Source organism: Lissotriton helveticus, chromosome 4_1 (assembly GCF_964261635.1).
Source record: "Lissotriton helveticus chromosome 4_1, aLisHel1.1, whole genome shotgun sequence".
Classification (NCBI taxonomy): Eukaryota; Metazoa; Chordata; class Amphibia; order Caudata; family Salamandridae; genus Lissotriton; species Lissotriton helveticus.
Window position 1 is genome coordinate 1,063,445,153 of NC_136063.1, and position 26,616 is coordinate 1,063,471,768.

Genomic DNA, 26,616 nt, shown 5'->3' on the forward strand with positions numbered 1-26,616 from the left:
CTGCAACAAAAAGAACGGGGTGGGGTCATTGACCTTTTGTCAAGAGGGCCAGCTGTATGAAGCTGGCTTTTTATGTAGTAGTGCCAATGTAAAGGCACACCTTGCAGAAAGTCCAGACTGTTATGATTCGCAATGTACCCTAATATAGGTCTGGGTAGTCTCCTAACCTTTCACCTACGTTTATTGTACCATTGTACTACATAACGGTTTTGGTGCTGAAAACTAGCCTCATGTATTATGCATGCGGATTCTCAGAATCACAGCAAGATTACGATCTACGGCATAATAACTGTCCGTAAGGTTCATCATTAGTGTCATTCTTGGCCGATATGACCTTTTGGGCATATAAACACAATATCTTTGCTGGGGCAGCAGAGGAGAAACACTTCAATGCTGACACGCTGACACTAGACGCTAAGGTCCCTGCATGCAGATACTCCAGCAAGCAGTGGTTTGACATCCCTCGCGAGGTGTCCATATCGAGACCAAGAAGAGGTCCTTCATTTTCTTACTTCAGGTAATGGGGTTGGCTCTTTCCTAGGGCGATTCTTGGAAATACACCTACATGCATCCTAGGTACATTAGATACATTTAGTTAGGGTTAGGTTAGCATCAAGGAGTACGCATTACTTTTGCCCCCCCCCCCTTGCTAGCAAGCTAACGTCCAAAACTTTGCCCTTGAGCCTGCCCATCTTGGAGTCCTATCAAACTTAAGTTTTAATACTAGTGCTATGTGTCCCGCCCGTGAATAGTCAGCCCATCTGGCAGTGACCACGCCTGTAATCTCCTCTCCACATCAGGCAGTGATCCGCTGTGCTCCCAAGTGTATGGACAACGTCTTTCACCTTCATATTTCCACCTTAGTTGTCTTATAGTGCCTCAGTCTTCGCTACAGCCCCCGGGAGCCCGTCAAACATCAGGTTGTCTTCTGTGATGCTCCCTTACTACGTACGATCTATCTAAGCCATCCACCGTATTCAGTTCCCTCACCATATAGCCCCTCTGAATTTCGGCGGGTCTTGGAGAATAAATGGAAGGGTGGTGAGAGTCGCCCGCTCCCAGCCCGGGTCACCGTCGCAGCGCCTCCCACCGCGCTGTGTTGTTGCATCGGTGCTCAGCTCACCTTTATGCGCTGCCGGTCTCCTCGTTTTGCTCCTCTGTATCTGCATGCGAGTAGTACAGAGTGGCCTCCAGGCACCGTTCCGCCCTCTAGGGACGAGCTGATCCGGGACGGCGTGGGCCTCAGTCCGATTCACGGTCCTCCCAGAGCTCAGCCAGTAGGTCGAGCGCCTCACGCTCCATTTCCAGCATCCGCGATTTTCGCACCTCAGCCGCTGTGTCTTCCCGGGGCTAAAATCTGGTGCCTGATCGCGATGGGGAGATTTCGGAACCCCACAGGCCCGACTGTAAGTTCGCAGCACTGTGATTTGCAGAATTTCGTCCCCCCAGGGTCCGGAGCCACACCAGATTGCGACCGCCATCTTAGGGGTTGGCCACGCCCTGCTCAGAACCCCAAGGTTAACCCCACTAATCCACTGGTTGCTGTACTACTACTTGTACTTATGCTAGGGGAGCAGGTGCCTTAGGGGCAGGGGTAGTGGGAGTTTCCTTGGCCTTCAGACTATCAGCATTCCTTGTCCAATGGTTCTTTACCTACATAAATAACACCAAGGTTTCGTTTTGCCTTTCTTGGAATTTTGGGACTCACCTCCAGATGCAGGATTTTGGAGCCCTTGTGAAGACTATTTTTTATCTCTACTTTTGTCCCCACCCTTATCCTGGGATTTAGAAGAATCTTGTTTCTTCTAGTAAACTCCATTACCATGGGTTTTCTGCTTAACACTGGTGCAGACCCATTTGTCTGCCTTCTTTCTCAATTCCTGGGGCGTTGAGATCAGAGTCCACCAGGTACTAATGCAAAAGTTGGTTCTGACTGTTATTAAGGATGTGCTCCCTCATTATAAAATTGTACAATAATTCATAGTCATGTACCTTACTTCCATGAATGTGAAACAGTAAAGGTATCGGATCCTACATCTGACCAACCCGGATCTCAATAATAGGAAAAACAGAACAAAGTGGCTGGACAGGATTATTCTCAAACAATTCCCCAGACACACAGTCAATCTGTACCATGTACCATGTGACCACTGGAATCAAACAAACCACGTTTGTTTGATTCATTTTTCAAATTTGTAAAGTGTACATTTGTAGATACTGTATATATGAACCCTTTGATCTGACAGTGGTTCTGTTTGTGCCTGTTTTTCAAATTTTTTTTTGCTGATAAATGTATAAAAAATAAAAATAAATTCGTTTGGAAAATCAAATCCAGTGGTCACATGGTACAGATTGACTGTGTGTCTGGGGAATTGTTTTGAGAATAATCCTGTCCAGCCACTTTGTTCTGTTTTTCCTATTACTTCCATGAAGCCAGCATTCCAGAGCCTTAATAGCACTGTCTACAAAATATACCCAGTCCTGGGTGTGTTTCCCACTGGATATCTCTGAACTTAATACTATGCTGTTCCATGGTTAAGCTACACCCATCTATGAGAGCACTCTTTAATACCGAGTAAGTGTCAGCATCCTCTTCTCTAACAGTAAGTAGCTTATCGCTGTAAGAAGTTGGCCTGATATGTGATGTCCACTATTCTAGTGGGCACCCTGTATCAGTCCAAACAACCCTTATGGTGATGGTTGTAAAGTCAACCTTATAGACCAGCTATCCTAGTGGTAGCATGGACAAAGCAGTCTTAGGCTAAACTCAAGAGGGCATGTGAAGCCAGCTGTTTTACCATATGTAACCCCTTTAATACCAAATGAAAGGACACGACACAGGTTATATATATAAAATATATATGTATTTATTACTAAATTAATCCTCTGAACTCTTTATGAGATCAGAGGCACAAGCACATAACAAGATACTTAATCAACATACAATAAGTTGCACAAAATACAGTAATGACCTAGGGGCACTTTGAACCATATACTTAAATAGTGGTATAAGAACCACGTCACGAACAAAGAATAGGCCTAGGGCCTGGAGAATAGCTGGGGCTACGCTGTTCTACCAAAGGATAGGGAGCAGGAGGCCCACGGGATGCGTGTGCAGTGTCTTTACACACACGCGAGTTACCATAGAGTTAGAATGGGAACGAAAGAAATGGAAACTAGTTCTTTTAGGTCACATCCGGATGGACAAGGAGAAAGCTACTTGAAAGTTAGACACTAGGATAGTAAACACCCACAGGAGCACCGAAGTACTCGCGTTACCTCACCCACAGGAAGCAGGTGCATAGGTGTCAAAGTGTGTCGGGTTTCGTCACTGAATCCTATGGAGCCTTGAAGAAAGATGCTGCAGGCGACCAGGCCAGGAGGAAAGTGTCCGGGTGAATCCAAGGGCGGATCGAGGATGAAGAGTACCTGAATGCAGAGGGGACAAAGTCTGGGTCACTAGCCAGTGGCCAGGAAGGAACCAGGCGATGTCGCGAAGCAATCAGGTGATGTCATGAACCTTGTCTCTGCAGCCACGTGGACAGGAGGTGTCGACGACGACCAGGAGCTGGATACGGTCTGTCCCACGAAGGCTCTCGGTGTCGGCGGTGTCGGCTTCCAGATTGGAGTCAACAAGCCTTAGCAAAGGCAACCCACGCAGGAATCGAAGATGGCTTACGGATCAGACCAGCAAGGTCTGATGGGTTTCTCCTTTTCAGGGAAGCAGGAGCCAGTCTGGAGCAACCAGACCAGTGGTGTAAATCAAAAGGTTCATCGTCGCAGAGGCCACTAGCCAACGGGCAAGTGACCGGACAGACGCGTCGAACAGAAAAATGCATAAGGGCCCCCACGCAGAACTCGTGGAGTGTGGAGGGCTGATCTTCGGTGCAGATGGTGCTCGGGGCTGGGGCTTCTCAATCCCCAATGCACAACTTCGAGGCTGCCCCAGACGTTGCACGGAAAGAAATTCGCTGGCTTTCCAAGATGGCCGGTCCCACGTCTCTCGTCGCCTCCACGGGTCTCAGCTCTGCTGTGACTGTGAATCGGGCTTTTGGAAGTCTGGAAGTCGGGGTCTTGTCAGGCTCTGTGATCGGGCTCCGGCTGGAGCGTCGACAAAGCAAACCATTGATCGCTTGATGGTGCCTGCTTGCACAGGGTGGTCACTCCTTCACCACAAGGGAGATTCTTCAGGCTTCTATCTTCAAGTAGAACGTCGAAGGTCCAGAGTTTCGTTTCAAGTTTTAGTCAGGATAAATCTAAAGTCTTGGGACTCAGCTCCTACCTATATACCAAATTTATGGGCTGGATTACCTGCTAGGTCCTTCCTATGGGTGGGACCAGGGTAGGGGGTGGTTACACCCCTTTCCCTTTGTCCAGTTTCGCGCCAGAGCTGGGGCTGGAGTGCCCCAGCACCGGAATGAACTGGACTATGCATGGGACACCTTGTGTGCCCCAGGCAGTGTCACATTTCATTCAGCCCTCCCTGCTCCAAAACACTATGGCCTGTCTGGGGTGGTACTAGCACCTCCCAAGACAGGAAACCTATTATCCAAGCCTCCCTCACTGGAAGGACACCCAGCAGCAGGAGGTCAGACTTGTGTCTGTGGCAGCAGCATCCATTTTGTGAGGCTGAGGCTCTGGTTAACTTTAACCGGGATTAGTAGGAACAACATGTCTTCGCCCTCTAGAAAGGTGAAATGCTACCCCCGTCGCCAGAACTGGCAAGGGGGTAGTATTCCAAAGCGTATGACACCTTACACGACATGTTTTGATAAAGCCAAACAAAAGTTAGTATTCAACGGCGAGGATTATAATGCACTTAAGAGTATATGGTATGGCTATATCCTATAACAGCTATAAGGACATGGTTCCGAAAGCTGCAGACAGGCTCAGTTCATGCTAAATCCTCATCTCACATAAAACCAAGCACTCTGCCTTCAGGATTGTTAAGGCCTGCCATAGGAGTGACTTATAGGTGTATATGTGTCTAGATGTAAGGTTAGATATAGGAATACTATACCTAAGCAAGGGGTGATTACAATACCTTGCCCCAGCTGAGTGATCAGCCAGTTGTGTCAGTTTGGATGGCCAGCCAGGGGTGGCAAAAGATATGCTGCAGCCCCTGGTAGGCCTTGAGTGCACCTATGCCCTGGGTACCTATGGTACACTGTACAGGGACTCATAAGAGTGACCCATTTCCCAATTGGTGATGTACCTAAAGTACATGGTGTGAATTTTAGAGAGAGAACAGCAGGGCTCTGGGTCTGATTAGCAGGCCCACAGCCACATTAAGTCGAAAACCAGTGAAGCAAAAAGCAAAAAGTGGGGTGACCATAGGAAAGCAGACCCTACTCTCCTACAATCGCCACCTTTGTCAGCAAAGGAGAACCACATGATAGCAGCCCCGTACTCTTGAGTGACCCTCTGATCTTTGCAGGCCCTCTCCAAAGCAGTGATCAATTTATGGATATCATCCACCTCCTGGTAAGGAGGGACTAACTTGCTCAGGTTCCTATTGTCAAAAGAAGTTTCTCTGATTCGGGGGACACTGTTGCGACCACCATGGGACACTAGCCCCAATTTTGTCCTAGCCTTCTGGACTTTCAGGGACTATTTGTCAAGGGCAAACTGATCTCTCTTGAGCCTGAGACTTGCATTCTCAAGTTTGAGTATTTGGTACTCCCTGTCCAAAGAGCTGTCTGTCTTACTAAAGATGGAGGTCCATGTGGAATTCCCAGAAGCATTGGACTCTCAAGAGTAGGATCTAGACCTCCCTGGTCTACTCTGGACCCTCCCAGGAGGAACACAGAGTATGTTCTCTGTGCCATCTGCACTATTCCCTGAGAAGTCAGAGTTTGGCAGATTGGAATCATTTGAGTCCTCCTGCCCAAACTAAGAATTGAGATAATCAGTGAGAGGCCCTGATTCTCCCTGTTCAGGAGTATTCCCGCCCACATTATCCTGGTCTTCTGCCTCAACAGGATGACCATCATCCTTATGCAGCAGCTCTAAGAGCAGCTTAATGGTGGGGGTTGCCACCTGCTTTATCTTTATAAGGCTACACAGGGTCCTTAGTTTCTGGAACTTTAGACCACTGTACTTAGCAGACTGGGGTGCACTGGTATCCCCAACTAAAGACATGGTTCTAGGTGTAGTGAGGTGTTGCACCTACCTATCCTAGTGGAAACTAAACTATCTGAGGTTGGAGAAAGGGTTGTGCTAGACCCTTTAACTACCCAACCCTAAGTTCAGTAGAACTTACATATTCCAAGCTGTATTATATGTGCCTAATATTAGTGATGGTTTTTCAATTAATTCACACCAAGATTATCTGGTAAAACAATGCAGGCTTGAATCCCAACCACTGCACACCAATGTGAGAAGCTGGCTTGGTGCATGGTGCACACTTATGTAAGTGGGCACCCTGCACCAATCCAGACGACCCTTATGGTGATTTTAGCGGACTTTGACAACCTTAGAAAGCTCTCTAAGTGGTAGCTGTGGAAAGCAGCCGTCAGGCTTTATACAGAAGGAGTGTAAAGCAGCTTGTTTTACCAGGAGCATAATCTTATTGGTATAGATTAAGTGAAAAAGAACCACACAATGCATTTATAAAAATATGTATTTATTGTAAGACACTCACTAACAAATACATATATCTCCTAGCTGGTTATATACACAATGCACATAATACTTTTCAATAGAAACGGGTAAGTAGCACGAAATGCACAGTGATCACCAGGGAGAGACGGCAACTATATACTACAATAGTGGAATGCGAAGTCGCGGTTGCAATTTTAAAGAAGGAGGACCCTTCCCAGTGGACCCTGAAGAAACCCCGTGGAAGACAGAAAGTTGGAGAGCTACCCACCCGTGGATACCCTAGGAACCAGGATACCTACACCAGGGAAGCTGGGTGCATAGGTGTGAAGTGGGGTCAGAAACCACCATCAAACTCAAAGGAGGACTTCAGGAAGATGCCGCTGCTTGAGAAGGTGAAAGTGTCCGGGGGAACTAAAAGGTTGATTTGAGATGTGAATAACCTGCAAGCAGATTGAAGAGAGTCTATGCCACTCAGGAGTGACCAGGCGGCACGGAAGATGAATGCCCACTGATTTTGAGTGTTGCAGGAGAGAAGACGGTGATCTTGAAACTGCAGCTGTGTGGACCAGGCGATGCTGTATAAGACCAGGAGCTGTATACGCGCTGTCCCACGTCGGATTTCGAGAGTTGAGGGGTCGGTGTCCTGTGGGAGCACCAACAAGCCTTGGCAACTGCAACCACCGCGGAAGTTGAAGAAGGTGCAATGTCGGGACCAGCAAGGTCCAGAAGACTCACCCCTAGCAGAGGAGTCAGGGCAGGCCCAAGCAATCAGGGGAGCACAGGAGCCCAAATAATTCAAAGATGACCCTCCAGTGGGCCCACAGGCTGGAGGCACTGGAGTCGTGAGAGGACCTTGAGCAGCTCACCAAAAGATGCAGACCCACGGTGCAAGTGATGCTGTGAGGATGAAGATTTTGGTCAATGAAGATGGTTGAGGCCTCTTAGAGCTCGAAGATCTTAGTAGAAGGAAGCCAACAAACCTTTGCAACTGCAAGTCGACAAAGAGAACAGGAGTTTGGTTCCTGCAGCTCCAACGAACGATACTGGCCTCAAACTTGGTGAGAGGACAGGGCAGAGAGTCTCCCTCTGACCTACAGTTATTTTACATTGACATTTTTTTCCCCGGGATGAGTAGACATTTCTTTTTGTATCTGGCTGGTCCTGAAGAAGGAGGCATGTCATCCCTGTTCAGCCACCGAATCGCGTCGACTAGAGCCTGAACAAGATCCTGCCTTGTGCAGTTTTTGGATATGGTCTACGGAAACTACTATATCATTCTGTAGTAGACCCTCCCAGATTGATTTGAATGTGTGTTAAGGAGAGTGATTTCGTGGTATGAAAGTGGTTGTGTGAGTTTGTTGAGTGTTTCCTCTCTCGGGGTTAATATTTGTTGTGTATATTATTTCTTTTGATTTTCTGTATATATACATTCTGATTTTGAATAATTTATGTATTGTCATTCTATAATTGTGAAAAAAGACAACAATTTTTTATATATGAAAAAAGAGAACAAGAAGATCAAAATATTTTTGATAAAAGAAATTAAAAATATATTTTTGTGAACTGGTTTGTGTTCTGAACAGTTCTTGGATGGCTTACATATGAAATTGAAATAATGTCAATGTAAAATAACTGTAGGTCAGAGGGAGACTCTTTGTTTTGATGTTTCTGTATTTCCCCTCTTCTCCCTGACCTTTTATTGCTCTTCCAGATGGGGTCCCCTTTATACCGCGTAGCGAGAGGACATGGCAGACCTTGAGGGATGTGAAGGACCCCCCCCTGTGTTGCTGAGCCTTTCGGAGTCTGTGGAAGCCGAAGATCAGCAGACCGGTCAGCTTAGTTGCGGTGCCAGCAGATGCAGGGAAGTCACTCTTTCACTTTAAGGGAGAGTCCTCCAGCTGTCTTGGATGCCCACAGGCCTTGAAAGGTTCCTGTATGGAGCACAGGCATGGACGTTGCAGCAGACAAGCAGGGCAACGAGATCAGAAGCAGCAGGAGTCTTCCCAGTTGCAGCCTTGATGACCAGAGTTAAGTCCAGAATACCCAGACGGTTGAAGAAGTGGTGTCGTGAAATGAATCTTGTACCACGACAAATCTAGGGACCCACCCTCAGATAAGCACTTAAGAACCCTAAGGAAAGGGTTGGGATGGTTCAGGGTTCCCTCCCAGGGGAGGGGTCGGACAGTGGGGAGGATACTCCCATGTCCTTTGTCCAGTTTTGCGCCAGAGAGGGAGCTAATGGCTCCCCAAGCTGGGTTGAACTGGATTATGCAAGGAGGGCACCAAATGTGCCCTTCAAGCAGACTGAGTGGCGCTGGTGCTCCCACCCGGCTCCAATACGCTAAACCCTGTCTGGGGGTGGTCACACCTCCCTGTGATAGGATACCTATTGTTCTGACTTCCCCTGCTCGAGCTTGGCTCAGCAGCTGGAGGACAGAATCGTGTCTCTGGTCAGCAGCAGCCATGTTGTGCTGTCCTGATCTAGAAGAATGGTACCGGGAGCACTGAGGGCCTCCCGCAGGAGCTTTGCAGTGCTTGGAATGATACCCCCTGCACCGTTTACGGGTATGATTCAAACATGTTTGATACCAAACATGACCGGGTTCGTTACAGCCAGTATAGAGATGGTCATTGCGTAATGACGCATGGCCACTCTATTTATAGTAATGGCTGGTGCATTTACAGCCCGCGAGAATGGACTCGAAGGGGTGAATTATAGGTGTTAAATGCAGTGACATTAGATATAGGGAAAACTATATCTTTCATAAGTGGTGCTAGCATCAGCTTACAAAGGCTGCAATGGCAGGCCTATAGGTACAGTTTGAGTGGTCCCTCCTAGGAGGCATAATGCATGCTTCAGCTCAATCGGCACCCCTGGTGTACCTATGCCCTGGGTACCTCAGTACCATATACTAGGGACAGATACAGATACACCAGTGTATAATCTGGGATGTAACTAGGAACTTAACATACAAATTTAGCGGAGAAAGCACAGAGACTGGGGTCCTGATTAGCAGGATCCTATTCAGACTAGTCAGAAACCACATAGCACCAGGCAAAACGTGGGGGTAACCATATTAGTATATCTTATTTTCCTACAGTGAGAAATCTGCGGTTAGAGTTATGCAGCAGAAACATGATTGTGACAAGCCAGTAAGTAGGTGATATTTGCTGTGATGTTTTTTTCTTGTGCCAACAAAACAGGATACAGTACAATAAACAGCAACAGGCAAATATCAACATAACAAATCATAGCAGCTAATATGGAGGGATCAAAATGGCAAACAAAGATTAAGGCCATATTATTTTGTATGAACAGAAATACTTACATCAAAGTAAGGTCCAGCCTGCTCCAGTATGAGCTGGGTTGAATCTGGCTTATTTTTGCAATAGGTAACATACATTTGAAACTTGTCCGCCTGTAAAACATACAAACATTCATTTACTTGTTCCCACAATGAGCAACATTTTACACAAAGTAAAACAGCTGCTTTTTGACATGGTATCAGCTGCTGGGGCAGCGCAACTTATCAAATATTAAAGTTTAAAGGCAGAAAAAACGAAATTATTGTACTATACGCACCTGCACATGAAATTCTGATTACTGTATCATCGACAATAAATTAAATTGAAAGTGAACTGGAATATGGAGCAATCAGCTCTGGTTTACAAAACCACACTGAAACAGGAGGGATCCCAAAACAGCAGTAGTTAGACAAACATTTCGCTTCCACCTCTAATTTGATAGATTTATACTTAACTAGGAAAACTGTTAGCAATACTCAAAGCACATATGGGGGGGGGGGGTAACTTTAACATTTTGATGGAAGGTAAGGATTAGGAGTCTAAAAAACAAGTGACTGGCTAACCATAAACATAGGACAGTACCAAGACATTATTAAGCAGAATAAAACTACTGTATGTTTAAAACGAAGTTTCAAGTAAACTGTATGGGAAGCTAAGCACAGTTCTATAATAATTTAGCTGTAGGAACCAGTAGTATGTACAATGGCAGTGAAAGACAATAATCAAAAGTGGCAAGCAGGGTTTGTACCATTTTCAAACAATCACCCTATTGAACTGTAATGGCCAGAGCTGCAGACTTTAAAACCGGGGAACCAGGTTCGAGTCCCATCATCAGCTGAACATCATGTGAAGCTGGGCAAATCACTTTACCTCACGAGCCTAAAAAATAATAATAAAAACAAAAAAGTCTGCCCTTGTGTAATGTAACTAGTACCCATGTAATGCCTTTGGGCCGAGTTTGTGCTGGCAAAAACGGCTCCTTGTCAACTGGTACATTTCCCAGTTACTTGAACACATCCACATTGAACCAATACTGAAGATGAGGGATTTCACCAGGTCCAAACCTGCAGTCTCCATGTCAACTTCTAATAGATTCTTTAAATGCCAACTCATCGTAGAGGCACCTTTCTCCCAGATCTTAACCTTCATCACACAAAACAGACTACTATCTGACAGCACCAGTGGCAGCTGGTGAAAATTAGAAGTGGTGTGGCGTAATAACATATGCCAACAACACAGGCCAGTTAATTCAAGTAGGGCATGAGGATGTAACGTGGAGTTTCCCCTCAGTATTGTTTTTTAACTATTTAGAGGGAAATGGAACAATTTTACAATACATTTTGCTTTAGAAATTAGTTAAAACAAAGTTAAGGTTTAAATGACTGCCTTGTCATTGTATTTGCATTTTTATCCCTTCAAATTATTTGAGGGTTATGTATATTCTCAATGGTTACTTTAAGACAGACAAGAGATTAGAAAAAACCTCCATAACATCTGACTTGTGAGAGTGTGCCAATGCTCTATGCCACACAAAGTGGCCAAAGGCGCAGCAGCAGTTTGCATAAGTGACCCGCTCCACTCTAAATAGAGAGTACTGTTTTGTGTGTACTACATATTTCAAGCAGATCTGGGGGGCTTGACATTATATACTGGGTGGGATATAATTTCAAACGGATGTGAGCGGGCTGTTATTAGTGTCTCCTTTGTATCCCACAAGAACCCCAAGGCTGTATTTCTGATGGACATACAGTACAAAAAACAACAAATGCAGAATGTGGTTGCACCTGTTGTGTTAATAATCACCTGTAACCGAGTCCACTTCTTTTGTGATAATACAGAGGGAATTTCACAACCCTACAACCACCAAGTTAGAAGTGTTTCTGCAGATACACAAAATGCAATTCTATGTCAAGACTAGAGGCGAGGATTATGCCTTGTCTCTTCACATTTATTTAAAAGCCGCCATCACAATTTTGAAGACAACAAGCATTTGCAATGCAATAGGTCTCGCATTAGGAAAGTTTGAGCTATTGGTATTGTACATGGCAAATATTTTATTTATGTGTTGGTTTTGAAAATAGCAAAATTAATAGCCTTGTCATTTACAATGCCAATAGTTTTAACTTTCGCAAATGTGACACCTAGAACATTTGTAATGCAATAGGTATTGTATTTATGTGGCTTAGATGTACTGATATTACAAATAACAATGGCTTATTAATTTTTTTAAATAATTAATACTTAAATAAAAGTTATTGTAATTTATAATGGCAATAGCTTTAACTTTTGTAAATAACTTTTGTGAAGATTATGTTCAGTGTATTTCATTTTGACGAAAATCCATGAACAGAAGTGAAATATTAACATCTTTTTGTGACATATGTAATAAAGCTTGAAACATTGAGAAAACATATTTGAACCAGTTGTTGTTGAATGGTTGCCGAATTTATCTTTCCCAGCTGCTGTTGACACAGGAGGACCACGCCACGACTCGCGGAACCCGCTTCGCGGGTCCCGCAGCGCCACTGACGAACTAGGAGGCGCAGGACCTTGCTGGGCGAGTGAGCGTGAGACAGGGCTGCGAGCGGAGGAACCGGGACTCGCTCTCCCAGGAGTCCCGGCAATCCTCAGGCCGAGTCACCTGGCCCGCTCTCCCTGACCGCCCCGCCCAGCTCAACCACCTTAAAAGACTCTGCTTCCCGTTGCCACAGGGGACGCCGAATTTATCTTTCCCAGCTGCTGTTGACACAGGAGGACCACGCCACGACTCGCGGAACCCGCTTCGCGGGTCCCGCAGCGCCACTGACGAACTAGGAGGCGCAGGACCTTGCTGGGCGAGTGAGCGTGAGACAGGGCTGCGAGCGGAGGAACCGGGACTCGCTCTCCCAGGAGTCCCGGCAATCCTCAGGCCGAGTCACCTGGCCCGCTCTCCCTGACCGCCCCGCCCAGCTATACGAGCCCAACGACCATAAGTAGCGGAGGACTACGCTGCGCGGGAGCGCCCGGGGCTAAGCCCGGGCAAAGGGCGGGCCCTCTGAGGCCCTCCGAGGCCTGCGGAGGCTGGGCTGGGCCACATATTTTGGTCAAGCACACACAGTTCTAACCCGTCTTTTTACCTAGGCCTTACGGGGCATGTCCTGCCGTGAAACTAGGAGCATGGCCGCGGCAGGAGTAAAAAAGCTCACAGGGACCCTGGACGATTTCATCATTCGCACAAATGCATTAATTGACGAAGGAATTGTTCTTATGGACAGGAGGGTTTCCCAGGACCTGGCCATGGCCAGACGTTCCTCTCTTGGCCTCATCGCTCAAGCTCAGACACCAAAAAATGATCACCGGTCAGACATTCAGGTAATTGTACATAACCATGGAGGTAACGGGGACCTGGAGACTCCTATTATTGTCCAGGATCTGGAGGCGTCACCCAACCTTAATAGACAGACGGAGGGTGGATCGCAACATAGCGAGTCTATTACTAGTAACTCCACAGTTATTACAAAAGAAAGGGGCCGGATTGAAGGAGCAATCTCAAAGCAAAAACGTAAAGGCAACAAACCATCTACTTCGAAAGGCAAGAAAGCTACTACTCTGCCGAATCTCCCTAATACTGAAAAAACACTAGTTGCCCCACCTACTCCTACAGAGGGCTCACTTCCCAATAAGCCTGTCTTATTATTGAGCCTCCCAGAGGATACTATTATCGATGAAAGCATGCAAGAATTTTTGGAACTCAGTGGAACCATAGGCAACTCGTTAATAATACCTACACAGGAGGAGTCCGGTTCAAGCATCAACAACACTGCTATCTTTAATATGTTAAAAACACTGCTAGAACCCATAGAGGTAAGATTGCGCTGCTTGGAAACGATCTTAAAAAATATTCATAAGGACATAAGTGCACCCACTTTCCCCTTAAACAATAAACCAATGCAGGCAACAAATACGACCAAATCCGTTAAGACCTCGGCGGTTGCTAACAAAGTGTTGGAGTCTAATAAATTGATGGTTACGCAACCCAAAAATACTCTGAATCATGTCGGCGTAAAATCTAAATCCACTGTATCTAATCAATCTAAGAAAACAGACTCAACGCAAATTCCACCCAATAATATTTCAACACCCCAGGCCACATCCAATGATGGTTCATCTGAGGCACCAAAACTTGACACACATGATAAATCAAAGGGCATGGCTCGGAGAAATATTCACCTCCCTCCGGATACCGCACCTTATGTGGTTATCCTCACTGGAGTCACTGAAATCTCCTCATTAGAAGAAGAATAATATCTGGCCCTTAAAAATAAAGTATGTCACTGGCTAGCTAAAAATTATCCACTCCCGCCAAACATACCATGTAACATCCTAATGATCGAGAGGGCTCCATGGGTAGGAGGAAATAGGAAAAATCTGTCAGGGGATTGTGTGGTGGTCACCTTCGAGAACCCAGAAGTTGTTGACTTTATCTTTAGCAGCGGGCCCCCAGATTTCAGGCGAGCACAGTGACTGCTAGACCTCTCTCATACTTTTATTTCCCTCAAAATCAAGTGGACAATCGCTGGAGTTGGCTCAAGGGTTCCCACGACTGTATACCCAGATATAGATCGAACCCCCCCTGGGTCACACAACCTCCCCTTATGAAGGAGGGCTGGGATGGAGGACGGAACCCCACGAGGAGTACAGAAGGTAGACCACGGCAAGGTGCCCCTTTTTACAGTCCCCATTTCATCCAACCCTATCCATACCATCACCTGGCAAATGGGCCACCTAATCCCTTGCACTTCCCTTTAGTGAACCGGTTTGAATGCCTGTCGTCCACTGATTGGGTGGATTGACACGCACAGGGCCCCCTAGGGGGACGTAGCACAGGGATTAGTCCAACCTCCTTTTGCAAGGTTGCTGCAATGGGGGACTCTAATATAGATAACACACCTTCTACAATTGGTAACAGCCTGGGGGAGTGCGAAAGTAGGGGTGTAGCCTCGCCTATTGTCCCTAACATAGACCTAGTACTCTGTCAATTCCTCACCTGGAATGTGGCGGGGCTGAACGCGAGGGCCTTAGATCCAATATGGCAAGGATTCATTAAACAACACCACATTTTAGGAATCCAAGAAACATGGGATACTACATCTAGTTTTTCTCTAGATGGTTTCCGCAGTTTTTCGACGCCGGCAGTACCAGGCACAAGAGGAAGAGCAAAGGGTGGTCTACTTACACTGTGCTCCCTGGAATTGGCTGGGGTTTTAAAAAAATTAGATTCCGCACCAACTAATACGCTAGCGGTCGAGTGGACCCTTTCTGATTCAAAGACTTTTTTGTTGATTAATTTTTATAATTCTAAGGAGTCCTCTATCGCGAACGAACACTTGATTTCTTTACTAAATTTTCTGTCAGTCTATAGGCTTGATCGCACCACCGTCCCAGAGCTGATAATCCTGGGAGATTTTAACATTCATCCCTGTGAGGGGGGTTGTTATACTGATAGTTATGGGGGCACACCGATTGAAGCCATCCCTCATTTTGAGCACACAATCGAGGGTGAGCATCTTGAGTCCTTTTTAGCTAATCTAAACCTGTATGAATTTGACCAAACCATTAATGAACCAAGAGCCCCAACTTTCATCGGGAGAGATGCTAACACTGTTATAGACTACATCTTTGTCTCAAATGGGGCCCTGGCAAGGGCACGTGAGTACAGGGTGGTCACTGCTAATTCTAGTGATCATTACCCTGTTCTCCTGACCTTGGACTTAGATTGCTTCCTGACTGGTAGATCAACTGGCGTGGTAGCTCCAAGGGACCTGAAGGTTAAAGATCAGGGAAGGCGCCTAAAATGGGAAATGATCGTCCCTGAGCAATTCTTTCAGTCACTTGCCCAAGAGTCTGAGGCTAATATGGCAGTGTGCTTAGATCCAACCGCCCGGGGCTCTGCTGTCCTGGTTGCATATGAGGATATTTGTGCAAGGATCTCCAAAAATTTGGAGGGAAGTTCAGTCGGCCTAAGGAATATGAAGAACCATAAATGGTTCAATAATGATTGTTCCCAAAAACACAGGGCCCTGATGAAAGCCATAAAACAAAAACCCAGAGATAGGCTTTTAGTGGCCAATTTAAGGCGGGATTATAAAACTGCAGTACTTAACCGTAAAACCCAAATCAAGGAGGAAGCTTGGGACAGTCTTTTATCTACGGATGTGTTGAGAGACAGTAAAATGTTTTGGGCAATTGTAAATCAGCCTTTCTTCTCTGAAAACGGGAAATCGGATCTAGACTGTGTCATAGAGGATAACAGTTGGTTAACCCATTTTGGAAAAATCTATGAATCCGTAGCTCCCGTTTCACCTGCCACTGTCCATGATGTCCGTAATAGGGTTATGGAATTTAATACCGTGGAGGTGGAGAGGGCCATAAGAGATACAAGCAAACACAAGGCCCCGGGCCCTGATGGGGTCCCTGCAGATCTCTACATCCAGTATCCACAATTTTGGTCAAAGATCCTGACCAATGTTTTTAATGCCATACCGGTAGCCGGCTTCCCATCTTCCTGGTCCACCTCCATGATTGTGCCTATATTCAAGAAAGGGAATAGGGGGGACCCAGCCTGCTACAGACCAATCTCCCTGCTGGACTCTGCCGTTAAGATCTTAGGCAGGTCATTCTCCAACGAATGGGGGATTGGCTGGAGGAGAATGGGATCCTCTCAGACTTACAGTATGGCTTTAGAGCACATAGGGGGACGATGGACCAATGTCTAAACCTTCACCTCATTATTAGTAAATACACCGTGGTGAAGGGGGGACTTCTTTATTTGGGATTTATGGATTTGTCTTCCGCCTTTGATTTGGTCAATCGTTCTAAACTTTGGATTATTTTGCATAATTTGGGTTTGGACACCACCTTGGTTAACTTTTTGCATGACCTCCACCTAAATTTATTTGCGTCTGTTAGGGTTACGAGGGATGGAAGATGTACAGCCAAGTTCAGATCAGGGAGAGGGGTCAGACAAGGCTGTATCTTGGCCCCCCTCCTTTTTACCCTGTACATCAATTCCTTGGGGCAATCCTTGAACTCAGCGACCCTAGACATACCGCGTATGGGGGGGTCACCCATCCCGGTCCTCCTATATGCGGATGATGCTGTCCTTATTGCTCGGACTGGCACAGGCCTGCAAAGACTTTTGGACCATTTTGGCCTCTTCATGGAAGCCCTCGACCTAAAGATTAACACCACTAAATCCCACGTGATGGTCGTAGGCTCACGAAAGAAATACTTGAAGATCAAATCATTTAATTGTAATAATTCGCCAATTTCGAGGGTCCCTAGCTTTTGTTACCTGGGCGTCACCTTTGACGAGAGAGGATCTTGGAAGGCACAAATGAAACTGAAGGAGAACGGAGTCGTTAGATCCACTACAGCACTCCTGAGCTTTTCTAAAAGATTGGGCTCAAGACCGATGGAAGCCATGACTAGGATCTATAGAGCGAAATGCGTGGCAATTGCATCTTATGGGGCAGATATATGGGGCTATGTTTCATCCCCAGGCATACAAATTGCTGAAAATAACTTTATACGGGCCTTGATGTCACTACCGAAATCTTCTCCCACATATTCAATTCACAACGAAATAGGTATGGGATATATCTCTGACCTCTTAAAAATGTCCCCAGTTTTATGCTGGATTAAAACCTGGACAAACGAGGAAATCAGTTTGAATCACCGCATCCTTAAAGATTGTATGTCTCTGGACAATGCTCACAACATACCATGGCTGGCGTATGTTAGAGCGGCATGCGCTAGGCTGGGGCGTCCGGACATGTATTCTCTTCCACAAAATCTTAAAAAAGAGGATGTAAAATGGGTGAAACAGCACTTTCGTAATTTGTTGGAATCTGAAAGGGAAACGGTGGAACTTGGTAAGCCTATGGTAAGATCACTTTGCCAACTTTCCACATCTACAGTTATGGAACCTTATTTAAAATATGTCACGAAGCCTTATCATCGCTTCCTGCTTATAAGGTTCAGGTTTAACTTGATCCACCTTGTCCTTGGCTCGTATTCAGAATGGGGTACCCCAGAAAACTTCCCCCCCCTGTTCCTGCGATTGTTTTTCCACGCAGGACACTCTGCACCTAGTTATGTTCTGTGAGCACTACTTGGCACCCCGGAAAAAGTTTCTTGTACCCATCTTGAAAAACTTGAATTTTGTCCAGGTACGGCCAGCTCTACTATACCTTCAGATGTTGAACTCGGTGCAGGTTACATACGGGGTGGCCTGTTTCTTGGTAGCAGCCGTCAGACAAAAGAAAGTAAGAGCTGCCGCATTAACTAATCACTAATTTTGACTCTTGTATAAACCTTGGTGAGGATTTCCTAAAATTTTTTAATTCAGGTGTCCCCCACATCTATGTGTTTTGTTTATCTTTTATTAAGGAGTAGCAATCAATTCTCTATATTTGTTTAAATGTATTTTTTATCCTGATTTTATGTAACATGTACTGCTTTTATGGTTTTAATTAACCGAATAAAGTCTTTTTGACTGACTGACTGACTGGTTGCACAGGTTGATGCTGTGGTGGCGCTGAGTGATGTTGTGGTGGCGACGAGTGATGCTGTGGCGTTCAGTGATGCTGTGGTAGCGCATAGTGATGTACTGGTGCCCCTGAGTGATGTTGTGGTGCCCCTGAGTGATTCTGTGGTGGTACTGAGTGATGCTGTGGTGATGCAATAGATAGGTAGAGTGAGGGCGATCGATTGATAGATAGAGTGATGGCGATGGAGTGAGTGCGATAGACAGATAGAGTGAGGGCGATAGATAGATGGATAGATAGAGTGAGGGCGATAGAGTGAGGGGCGATAGATAGAGTGAGGGCGCTAGATAGAGTGAGGGTGATAGATAGGAAGGAAAGGGGATGGAGAAAACAGTGGGAAACGGGTGGTAGGAGTAGTGCTTTTAAAAGAAAGAGGAAAGATGGAATTTGTGCACATGTAAAGTGCCCCCCAGCGCCGCAATTACACCACTGCACGAGCCAATAGGAAGAGCACACACGGGCAAGCAATTACCTGAATATTGTATGCATACTGTCCTGTTAGCAACCTTGTAGATATTAAACTATAAATTTTATATGCCTTTTATGTGTATGTAAGCACTCGCCTGTCCTTTTGGAATGTGTAGGTGCTAAGATCGGAGTTGAAGGGTACGATAATGATGAAAGGGGAAAAGAGGGAGGTGGGAGGGGATAGAGAGAGAGTTAGCCGGTGCCAGGGTGTAGTGAAAATGAACAGGAAGCTGTTCCTATGCACAGGGCGTCTGGATGCTCATCTTCATAGACCACAATGGAATGAGTCAGCCAGTCCCACCACACCGGAATAGTGTACAATATAATCATGATAAACTCTGTGACACAAAATTAAGCACCCGGGCTCTCTTTATAATGAGCTGCATTCATACTGTAGCCAGGTGTTTATTGTAATTTGCTGTAATGAGGGAAAACGCAAAACTATTATTATTTAATTAACTAATCAGGGGGCATGAAAGTAAATTACTGAGGTGGGCGGCCACAGGCTATTTGAACATGCACACTGCACCAAAGTTCACTCTTACCCAGTGCGTAGCTTGCAAAGCACAATAGTAGTAAGAGCCTGGAAGGTCCCAGCTTGTGTGATGGCAAAGGGAGCAGAAAAGAAGCAAAAAAAAAAAAGGGAAGGGAGGTCCAATGGTGGAATGGAACTGAAGAATGGGTGGGGCAAGAGAAACCAGCGAGCATCCTCCCCTTTCATCTCTGCTTTTTCAATTAAGTTTTACTTTGCGTGCAATTGAACCAGCTTTGTATCCATTTTAGAGCAATAAAATAAACATATTTGATAACTGCACCGATTGAATAAGTGCTCAGACACCCACCAATGGTGTTTTTACCACAGAGAACACTTCAAAAAGATTACAGCATGTAAATTAATGTGTTTCTTTGAATAACAATTGTTTTATACAGATTTAAGTTGTGGGAACTCGCATGTCCTTTGAGTGAAGATGAAAGGGGAGAGCGCTCGCTGGTTTAAAGTGCTGTCTGCAAAGAGCGATGGAGTGGCACAGTATAGCTTCCGAATCTCCTATCCGTACTCGACCTTTGATCCGCTGTGGGACTGATGAATTTAGAGACACGTAGATGAGGAATCTTAATAAAGCTTCAGATGGGATTTTTATTCAGATACAATTTTTTATTTAACTAATGCTATAACCAGGAGTCAGCCTAGTAAACGACAAACGCATGTATTGTGATCAGTAGAGCTTTGAGATGCCCACCGAATCCCCTTTATCTATACTTTGAACATTGTGTTAACCCACCTTCACACTTGTTGCTCGTATCAATTCCTCTGCCTCAGACCACCCCCCCAGAGGAGGCCTTTCTAACGACCGGGTGCATTACTATGACACCCCCTCACACCTGTGATGGAGGTTGGGAGCCCAAGAGAGCTGTTTTGCCATGGTATGTGGATGCTATTGAGGTCTGCCGTGTCGGCTGCCTCCAGCCCGATTTAAGATCTCCCTGAGAACCAGTGCCGCTGGTACTGGCAATCAGCAGAGTGTAGATACATGCGAAAGAGAATTAAAAAGGACTACAGCTGTTTTTGTTCAATAAAGGACAGAAACACGCGCTCAGACTCCGCCCTTGATGGGAACATGAATCCGCAACACCAAAACATGGCTGTGGCGAGCATGAGGGATGGAGGGGGCATGGTTGGCAGTAGCAGGGTAAGTTTTGAGGGAGCAGAAGCATACTGAACTGACCGCATCAGTTGCATAGGGCATTTCTACCAGCCAGCCAAAAAAACAGGAATAAAAACATGCGTTCAAGCAGCTTTTCTCAGAGTTCGGTCGCTCGTGTTCGAGCCACAAAATAAGCGAAAACAAAGGGAGGGGGATCAGCAGCACCACAACTGGACTAGAGGGGAGAAAAAAGCCCAACACCCAGGAGGAGGCAGCATCAGCTGCGGCCTGAGGAGTGGGAACACGGACTTGCTTGTGTTATGGACACAAAACAATAACCAGTATAAACCAGGGAAGTGGGATGAGCAGCGCTGCATGGGCTGGGCTGCAGGGGAGAAAAAAGTCCAACATGCAGGAGGCGGCAGCAGCTGGAGGAGTGGGAGGAAGCCCTTTGATATGTGAACAGCTGGTCCAAATAAGAAACAAGCTCTCAGCATTGCTGTGGCGGGGGAGCTCATTCCTTTGGTCTGATGCAGGGGGCGGGAGAGCGGATTCCTTTGAAGTCTGATGCCGAGGCTCACAAGCTGATAACAAATGGTGTGTGATGTGATGTGCACGCGCCTGCCTCACATGAACTGTACCTAATTCGCAGTTTGGGTAGACTTTTGAAAGCCTTACTATAATCTCGCCAAACAAGCATTGCTAAAGCAATCCTTTCAGCGAAACCTTAAAACTACTTTTCTCTTGAAACCTTGGGATAAATGTAGTACAAAAAACATCCAATAGGAAACGGAGTGAAGGTCCAATCAGAGCCCAAACAATCCAACATAGTCCTTCACTGGCCCCTTGTCCTCTTTCTTCACTGCTGCGCAGTAGAGATAAGTGCTTAATTCCATTCTCTGTTATATGCTTGTTTATTTTAGTGTATTTTGATGCAATATTGTTCTGCTTATTATCGATTTCATCACATATCTTGTGTAACATTGCCGCTTTGTGAGGCGTGTTGCCTCTTTGGCATTTTTTCTTTGAATGTACTATTTTATTGTTGATTTTTTTAATTGACATTGTGTCTTGATTCCAGCGGTTCCGCTGTGTCTGCTGCCTGTGTTCTTTTTCCCCTTAATAGGCAGCTTCATGACGCAAGAGCGATCTCCGCTCTTAAGCGTCCCGTTCTGTTGCACATTTGACCTTCCTCCACTAGGGGGCGCTGGAGGCAGGACGCAGGCGCGTACGTTTGATACTCCTCTCAGGGGAGATTCCCTCAGCGCTCTGTGTCCGCCCCCTTTGCCGGCCTGAGGGAGACGCCCGGATGGGTCCGTAACGATAGAGTCTTATTAATGTAATAATAAATAATAGATTCAGGACAATCGTATTCTCTCACGCTCTGCAGCTCTGGGGAATAATAGTAAGCTATATTGTCAGTATTAACCATCCCTATGCCCTTTGGGTCTGTACTGTTGGACCTAGTGGCCTATAGGGACACACACCCAGGCTGGCCTCCTTTGAAATTATTTCAGCACCAGGCAAGTGTCCCAGGGCTTAGACCCACTCAGAATCTTGCGAAGTCCCTTGCATATTATGATTTACGAACTGCCACCCAGTCCCACAATAAAGTGGACACCTTTGAAGAGGGCTACTAGTCTGCTACACAGACTTCTATCATTCATCCTTCCCTCTCTAGTCCACTAACCTACTATACGATGGACTATGAGAGGATGATTCCCAAGGGGTGAGGGACCCTATGGCTGACCTCCCTTAGGATGACGATTTTTATGATGCAGTTAATGCCTCTATCTATCGGGCAGTAGAGAAGGCTATGACCCCCTTGGAAGAAAGACTCTCTCGACAAATTGCCCAGGCTTTTGCTAATATGACTCCATCGCCCACTAACCCCCTTACGCCTCAAGTACCTTGGGAACTGCCCCTACACTAGCGGATTCTGCGGGCCCCCCTGCAAGAGGTAATCATGAGGCAGGGGTGGATTTAGATGCCTTTGACAGGCTCAGTCAAGCTTTCCCTGCTACTCGCCAGCCTTACCGGTAGGAGATGGAGGCTTACCTCATAACATCCCCCCCCCCCCAAGGGTTTAGGGGATCCGGACAACGAACCTGGGCCTTCCAAACCAGGCCATTCCTCTCGGTCCACTCATACCTGTCCACACACATTGAACAAGTACAAGCTCTTGATGAATCCCAATCAGGATTCCGCCCCAGATACAGTACAGAATCCACCTTGCTGTCTGTTACTGATGATCTCCACGCTTACCAGGACAAGGGCCTCTCAGTCATCTTGGTTCTACTAGATCTATCGGCAGCGTTCGACACCGTGTCTCATTCCATCCTGACTCAACGGTTGTCGAACGCTGGCCTTAAGAACAAAGCCCTTGAATGGATAAAGAGTTTCTTGGCTGATCGCACCCAGAGAGTCACCATGGGTGCATATCGCTCGACGGAAATTGAGATCTCTAAGGGGGTGCCACAGGGCTCATGTTTGAGCCCCACGCTCTTTAATATCTATGTGGCACCCCTGGCAGGAGTGCTGCGTAGATACGGCTTTGTCCCCGTATCTTACGCAGATGATACACAGCTCCTGTTCCCCTTTAAAACTCTTTCCGCCGAGGTTAAGAACTTTTTCTCATCTGGTATGAAAGAAGTGGCAAATTGGATGTCTAACAACTATCTCCAATGTAACGTCAGCAAGACGGAGATCATGTTATTTGGGGAAGCCAGGATACTCTGGACTCCTGATTGGTGGCCATCTGAGCTAGGAGCAGTCCCTGAACCCAAACAGGTCGTGAAGAATCTGGGTATTCGACTCGATCACGACCTGTCTTTAAAACAACATGTCAGCTACATTTCTGGGATATGCTTCCACACCATTAGCTTACTCCGTAAAATCTTTCCACTCCTACCTAACTCAATAAGAAAAACTCTCGTTCAAGCACTTATCTTGAGCCGAATCGATTATTGCAATGGTTTGCTACTCTCAGTCAACGAAGGAGTGTTAGACAAACTACAGGTTATTCAGAACACGGCAGCTCGCCTTGTTTTGAATGCCCCCCCGAGAACTGCATCCAAACCCCTCCTTGAACAATTGCACTGGCTCTCAGTCAGACAAAGGGCAAAATTTAAAATATGCTGCCTAATCCACAAGTGCTTGAAAGGACAAGGACCCGTTTATCTTGAAAGGAGATTTAAACCATATGTTCCAGCACGATCTCTCAGATCAAGCAACAATTTCCTCCTTGTGGTCCCCCAGTTCAAAAAAGCTAGACATGGAGGTAGAGCCCTATCCACCATGGGTCCTAAGATGTGGAATAAGTTACCATTGGCTCTAAGGTTATGCAAAGAGCACCTTATTTTCCGTAAACAGTTAAAAACTATCTTGTTCAAAAATGAAATTTAAAAGTCATTCCATTGTATATCTGCTATTTTACTGGTCATAAAGCGCAGAGATACTCCTGGCGGAGTGATTCAAGCGCTATATAAACTCATAAATAAATAAATAAATACCTCCCAAGACATTTCAGATATGCTAGACCCTAGAGTCATAATACATTCCCGGTCTTTTGAATGGGCCCCGGCTGACAAAGTTGAATGTTATGTGGCATGACTCATTCGCAGGCCACTAGAAAAGAAAGCCCGTAACTGCCTCCATGCTGAGTGTCCTTCCACCTCTCTAGAGGGAAAGATGGCCCGCTTCCCTGAGATTGACCTTTGTAGGTCCACCTTTCTACAAACATTTATGACAGACCCTAAAAAGGGAATTGATTGATCTTGGTGTGCATGCCAGGACAAACTACTGGATGCCCTGGGCACCCTCACCAAGATCCTCAACATGGCTTAGAAAGCAAACATATTGGGTGCCCTCATCTCCCCAGAGACCCTTTTGGGGTGGGTTCAAAGAGCTGTTATTTCTTTAGGCAATGCAAATTGTGCCCTGTCAACGAAGCGTCTCCGCTCTCTCCTTTATAAAGGTGGACCATAAATTGGGGGACTTGGCAGATTCTGAAGCAGGGGCAGTTGCACAGGGAGGGCTCTTGGGTGAGCCATTCGTCAAGGAAGTAGGGACATTTGTAAATACCTGCACCTCCCTAGACAAGGCACAGGCGACCATCAAGAGGGTGTTCCCTCGGGTTTTCTGTGGGGCCGGGACGAGGTAGGGGCCCCTCGACTGGCCGTGCTTCCAACCAATACCCTCAGAAAGGGCAACGCCCCAGGCAGTACCAAGACCAATCCAGGTTCGGAAACTTCTAATCCACGAGGGGGAGTTGTGGTAAAGGCAGATGTTACCAAGGAGGGGCAACTTCCTCAAGCCCCGGTGAGTGTTCTCCCGTCCTCCAACTTAAAAGTATGGGGGGGGGGGCTGGCGAGTTTTTTTCCGGGTTTGGACTTCCATCATGGTGGATGCGTGGGTTCTTCAAACTAGTCAAAGATTCCACATAGAGTTTTTTGGGGTACCCTTACAACGAGTCCATCCTCGCCCCATCCAATTCTCCCAACAGGATGCTGCTCTGGTGGACCAAGAAGTTGCGTTACTTCTCTCCAAGGGCGCTGTTTTTGCCTTCTTTCCCCACCCTCGAGGGTTCATCAACAATATTTTTCTGGTCGACAAGACCGATGGAGGTCAGAGACCGGTGATAAACCTAAGCGAGTTCAACGAGTGGGTGGTCTACCACCACTTCAAAATGGAGGGGATTCACCTCCTTAGGGATGTGCTGAGACCGCTGGATTGGATGGTCTGAATGGACCTCAAGGATGCCTACCTAGTCGTTCAAGTTTTTCGACCTCACCGCCGATTCCTTCAGTTCGCTTGATAACATCAGATGTATGAGTTTGCATCCCTTCCCTTCGGTCTTTCCACGGCTCCAGGGTGTTTCAATAAGGTGCTTCAGCCAGTGGTGGAATATCTCAGGACCCGAGGTATACAAATGATGGTTTATCTAGACAATTTGCTTCTAATGGACACATGTCCTTGTCAACTACTTTCTCACCTCCGGTTTTGCAGTGAATTTGCTGCAGAGTCTAGGCTTCGTAATCAACGAGAAGTCACTCCTATCTCATTATCAGAAGGTGACATTTCTATGTTTTGTGATAGACTCCACCTTTTCTACTCTAAGTCTTCCCTCCAGAAAGGTAGCGAAAATTCGACACAAGTTAAGACGTACTCTGTCCAAGCACCAGGTGACTTTCAGGCAGAAAGCACGAGTACTGGGTCTTCTCTCCGCATCGATCCAGGTCATCCTCCATGGGCCACTCCACTACTCGGTCCTACAACTTCTAAAAAGTATCCCATCAATGCAAAGGTTACCCCTACTCTCAAAAGGTGTTACTGTCCACAGTGGCTCAAGAGAAAATCCAATGGTGGCTTGTCCACATGGAAGCCCGGAATGGCCGAGCGATCTTCGGGTCGACACCAAATTTGGTTATAGCGTCCGACGCCAGCAAAACAGGCTGAGGGCCGGGTTCAACACTATTTCCACAGGAGGCTTTTGGTCTCAAGAAGAGCCACGATTACATATAAATTGCTTAGAACTTCCAGCAGGTTTGTTCGCAGTTCGCTATTGGACAAGAGGGTCTATTCAGTCATGTGTCCTCCTGAAGATGGACAACATTTCAGCGGTCCGTTATATCAATCACTTAGGGGGCACATGATCCAAAGCCCTTTCGGACCTTGCAGCTAGATTGTGCCAATATTGCCTGGACCATCAGGTTCCGGTCATGGTGGAATACTTGCCGGGAGAACCAAGCAGCAGACTTCCAATCTTGGAACTTCAGGGATTACAGCCTTTGTAAACTCAATCCAGAGCTGTTTGCAACTTCTAACACCGATTGGGGTCTGTTCTCGGTGGACCTGTTCGCCTTGAGATAGGACCACTAGCTTCCCCACTTCTTCAGCTAGAGACCAGATCCTTTAGCGGTGGCCACAGATGCATTTCTCCAGGAGAGTCGGGAGAAAGGGTACGCTTTTCCACCTGTTGTGATGATGACAAGGGTGACCGGACA

At 46.4% G+C, this 26,616-nt stretch overlaps 1 protein-coding gene across 3 annotated transcripts in view; it reads right to left on the reverse strand.

Annotated features, from left to right (window-relative positions):
- TRIO (trio Rho guanine nucleotide exchange factor) overlaps positions 1-26,616 on the reverse strand; it is a 4,034,553-nt gene that overhangs the window by 2,249,457 nt on the left and 1,758,480 nt on the right. For all 3 annotated transcript variants that reach the window (XM_078687660.1, XM_078687659.1, XM_078687661.1), the window contains exon 27: positions 9,933-10,022. In XM_078687660.1, coding sequence (XP_078543786.1) covers positions 9,933-10,022 — 90 coding nt within the window. The remainder of the gene's footprint in view (positions 1-9,932; positions 10,023-26,616) is intronic.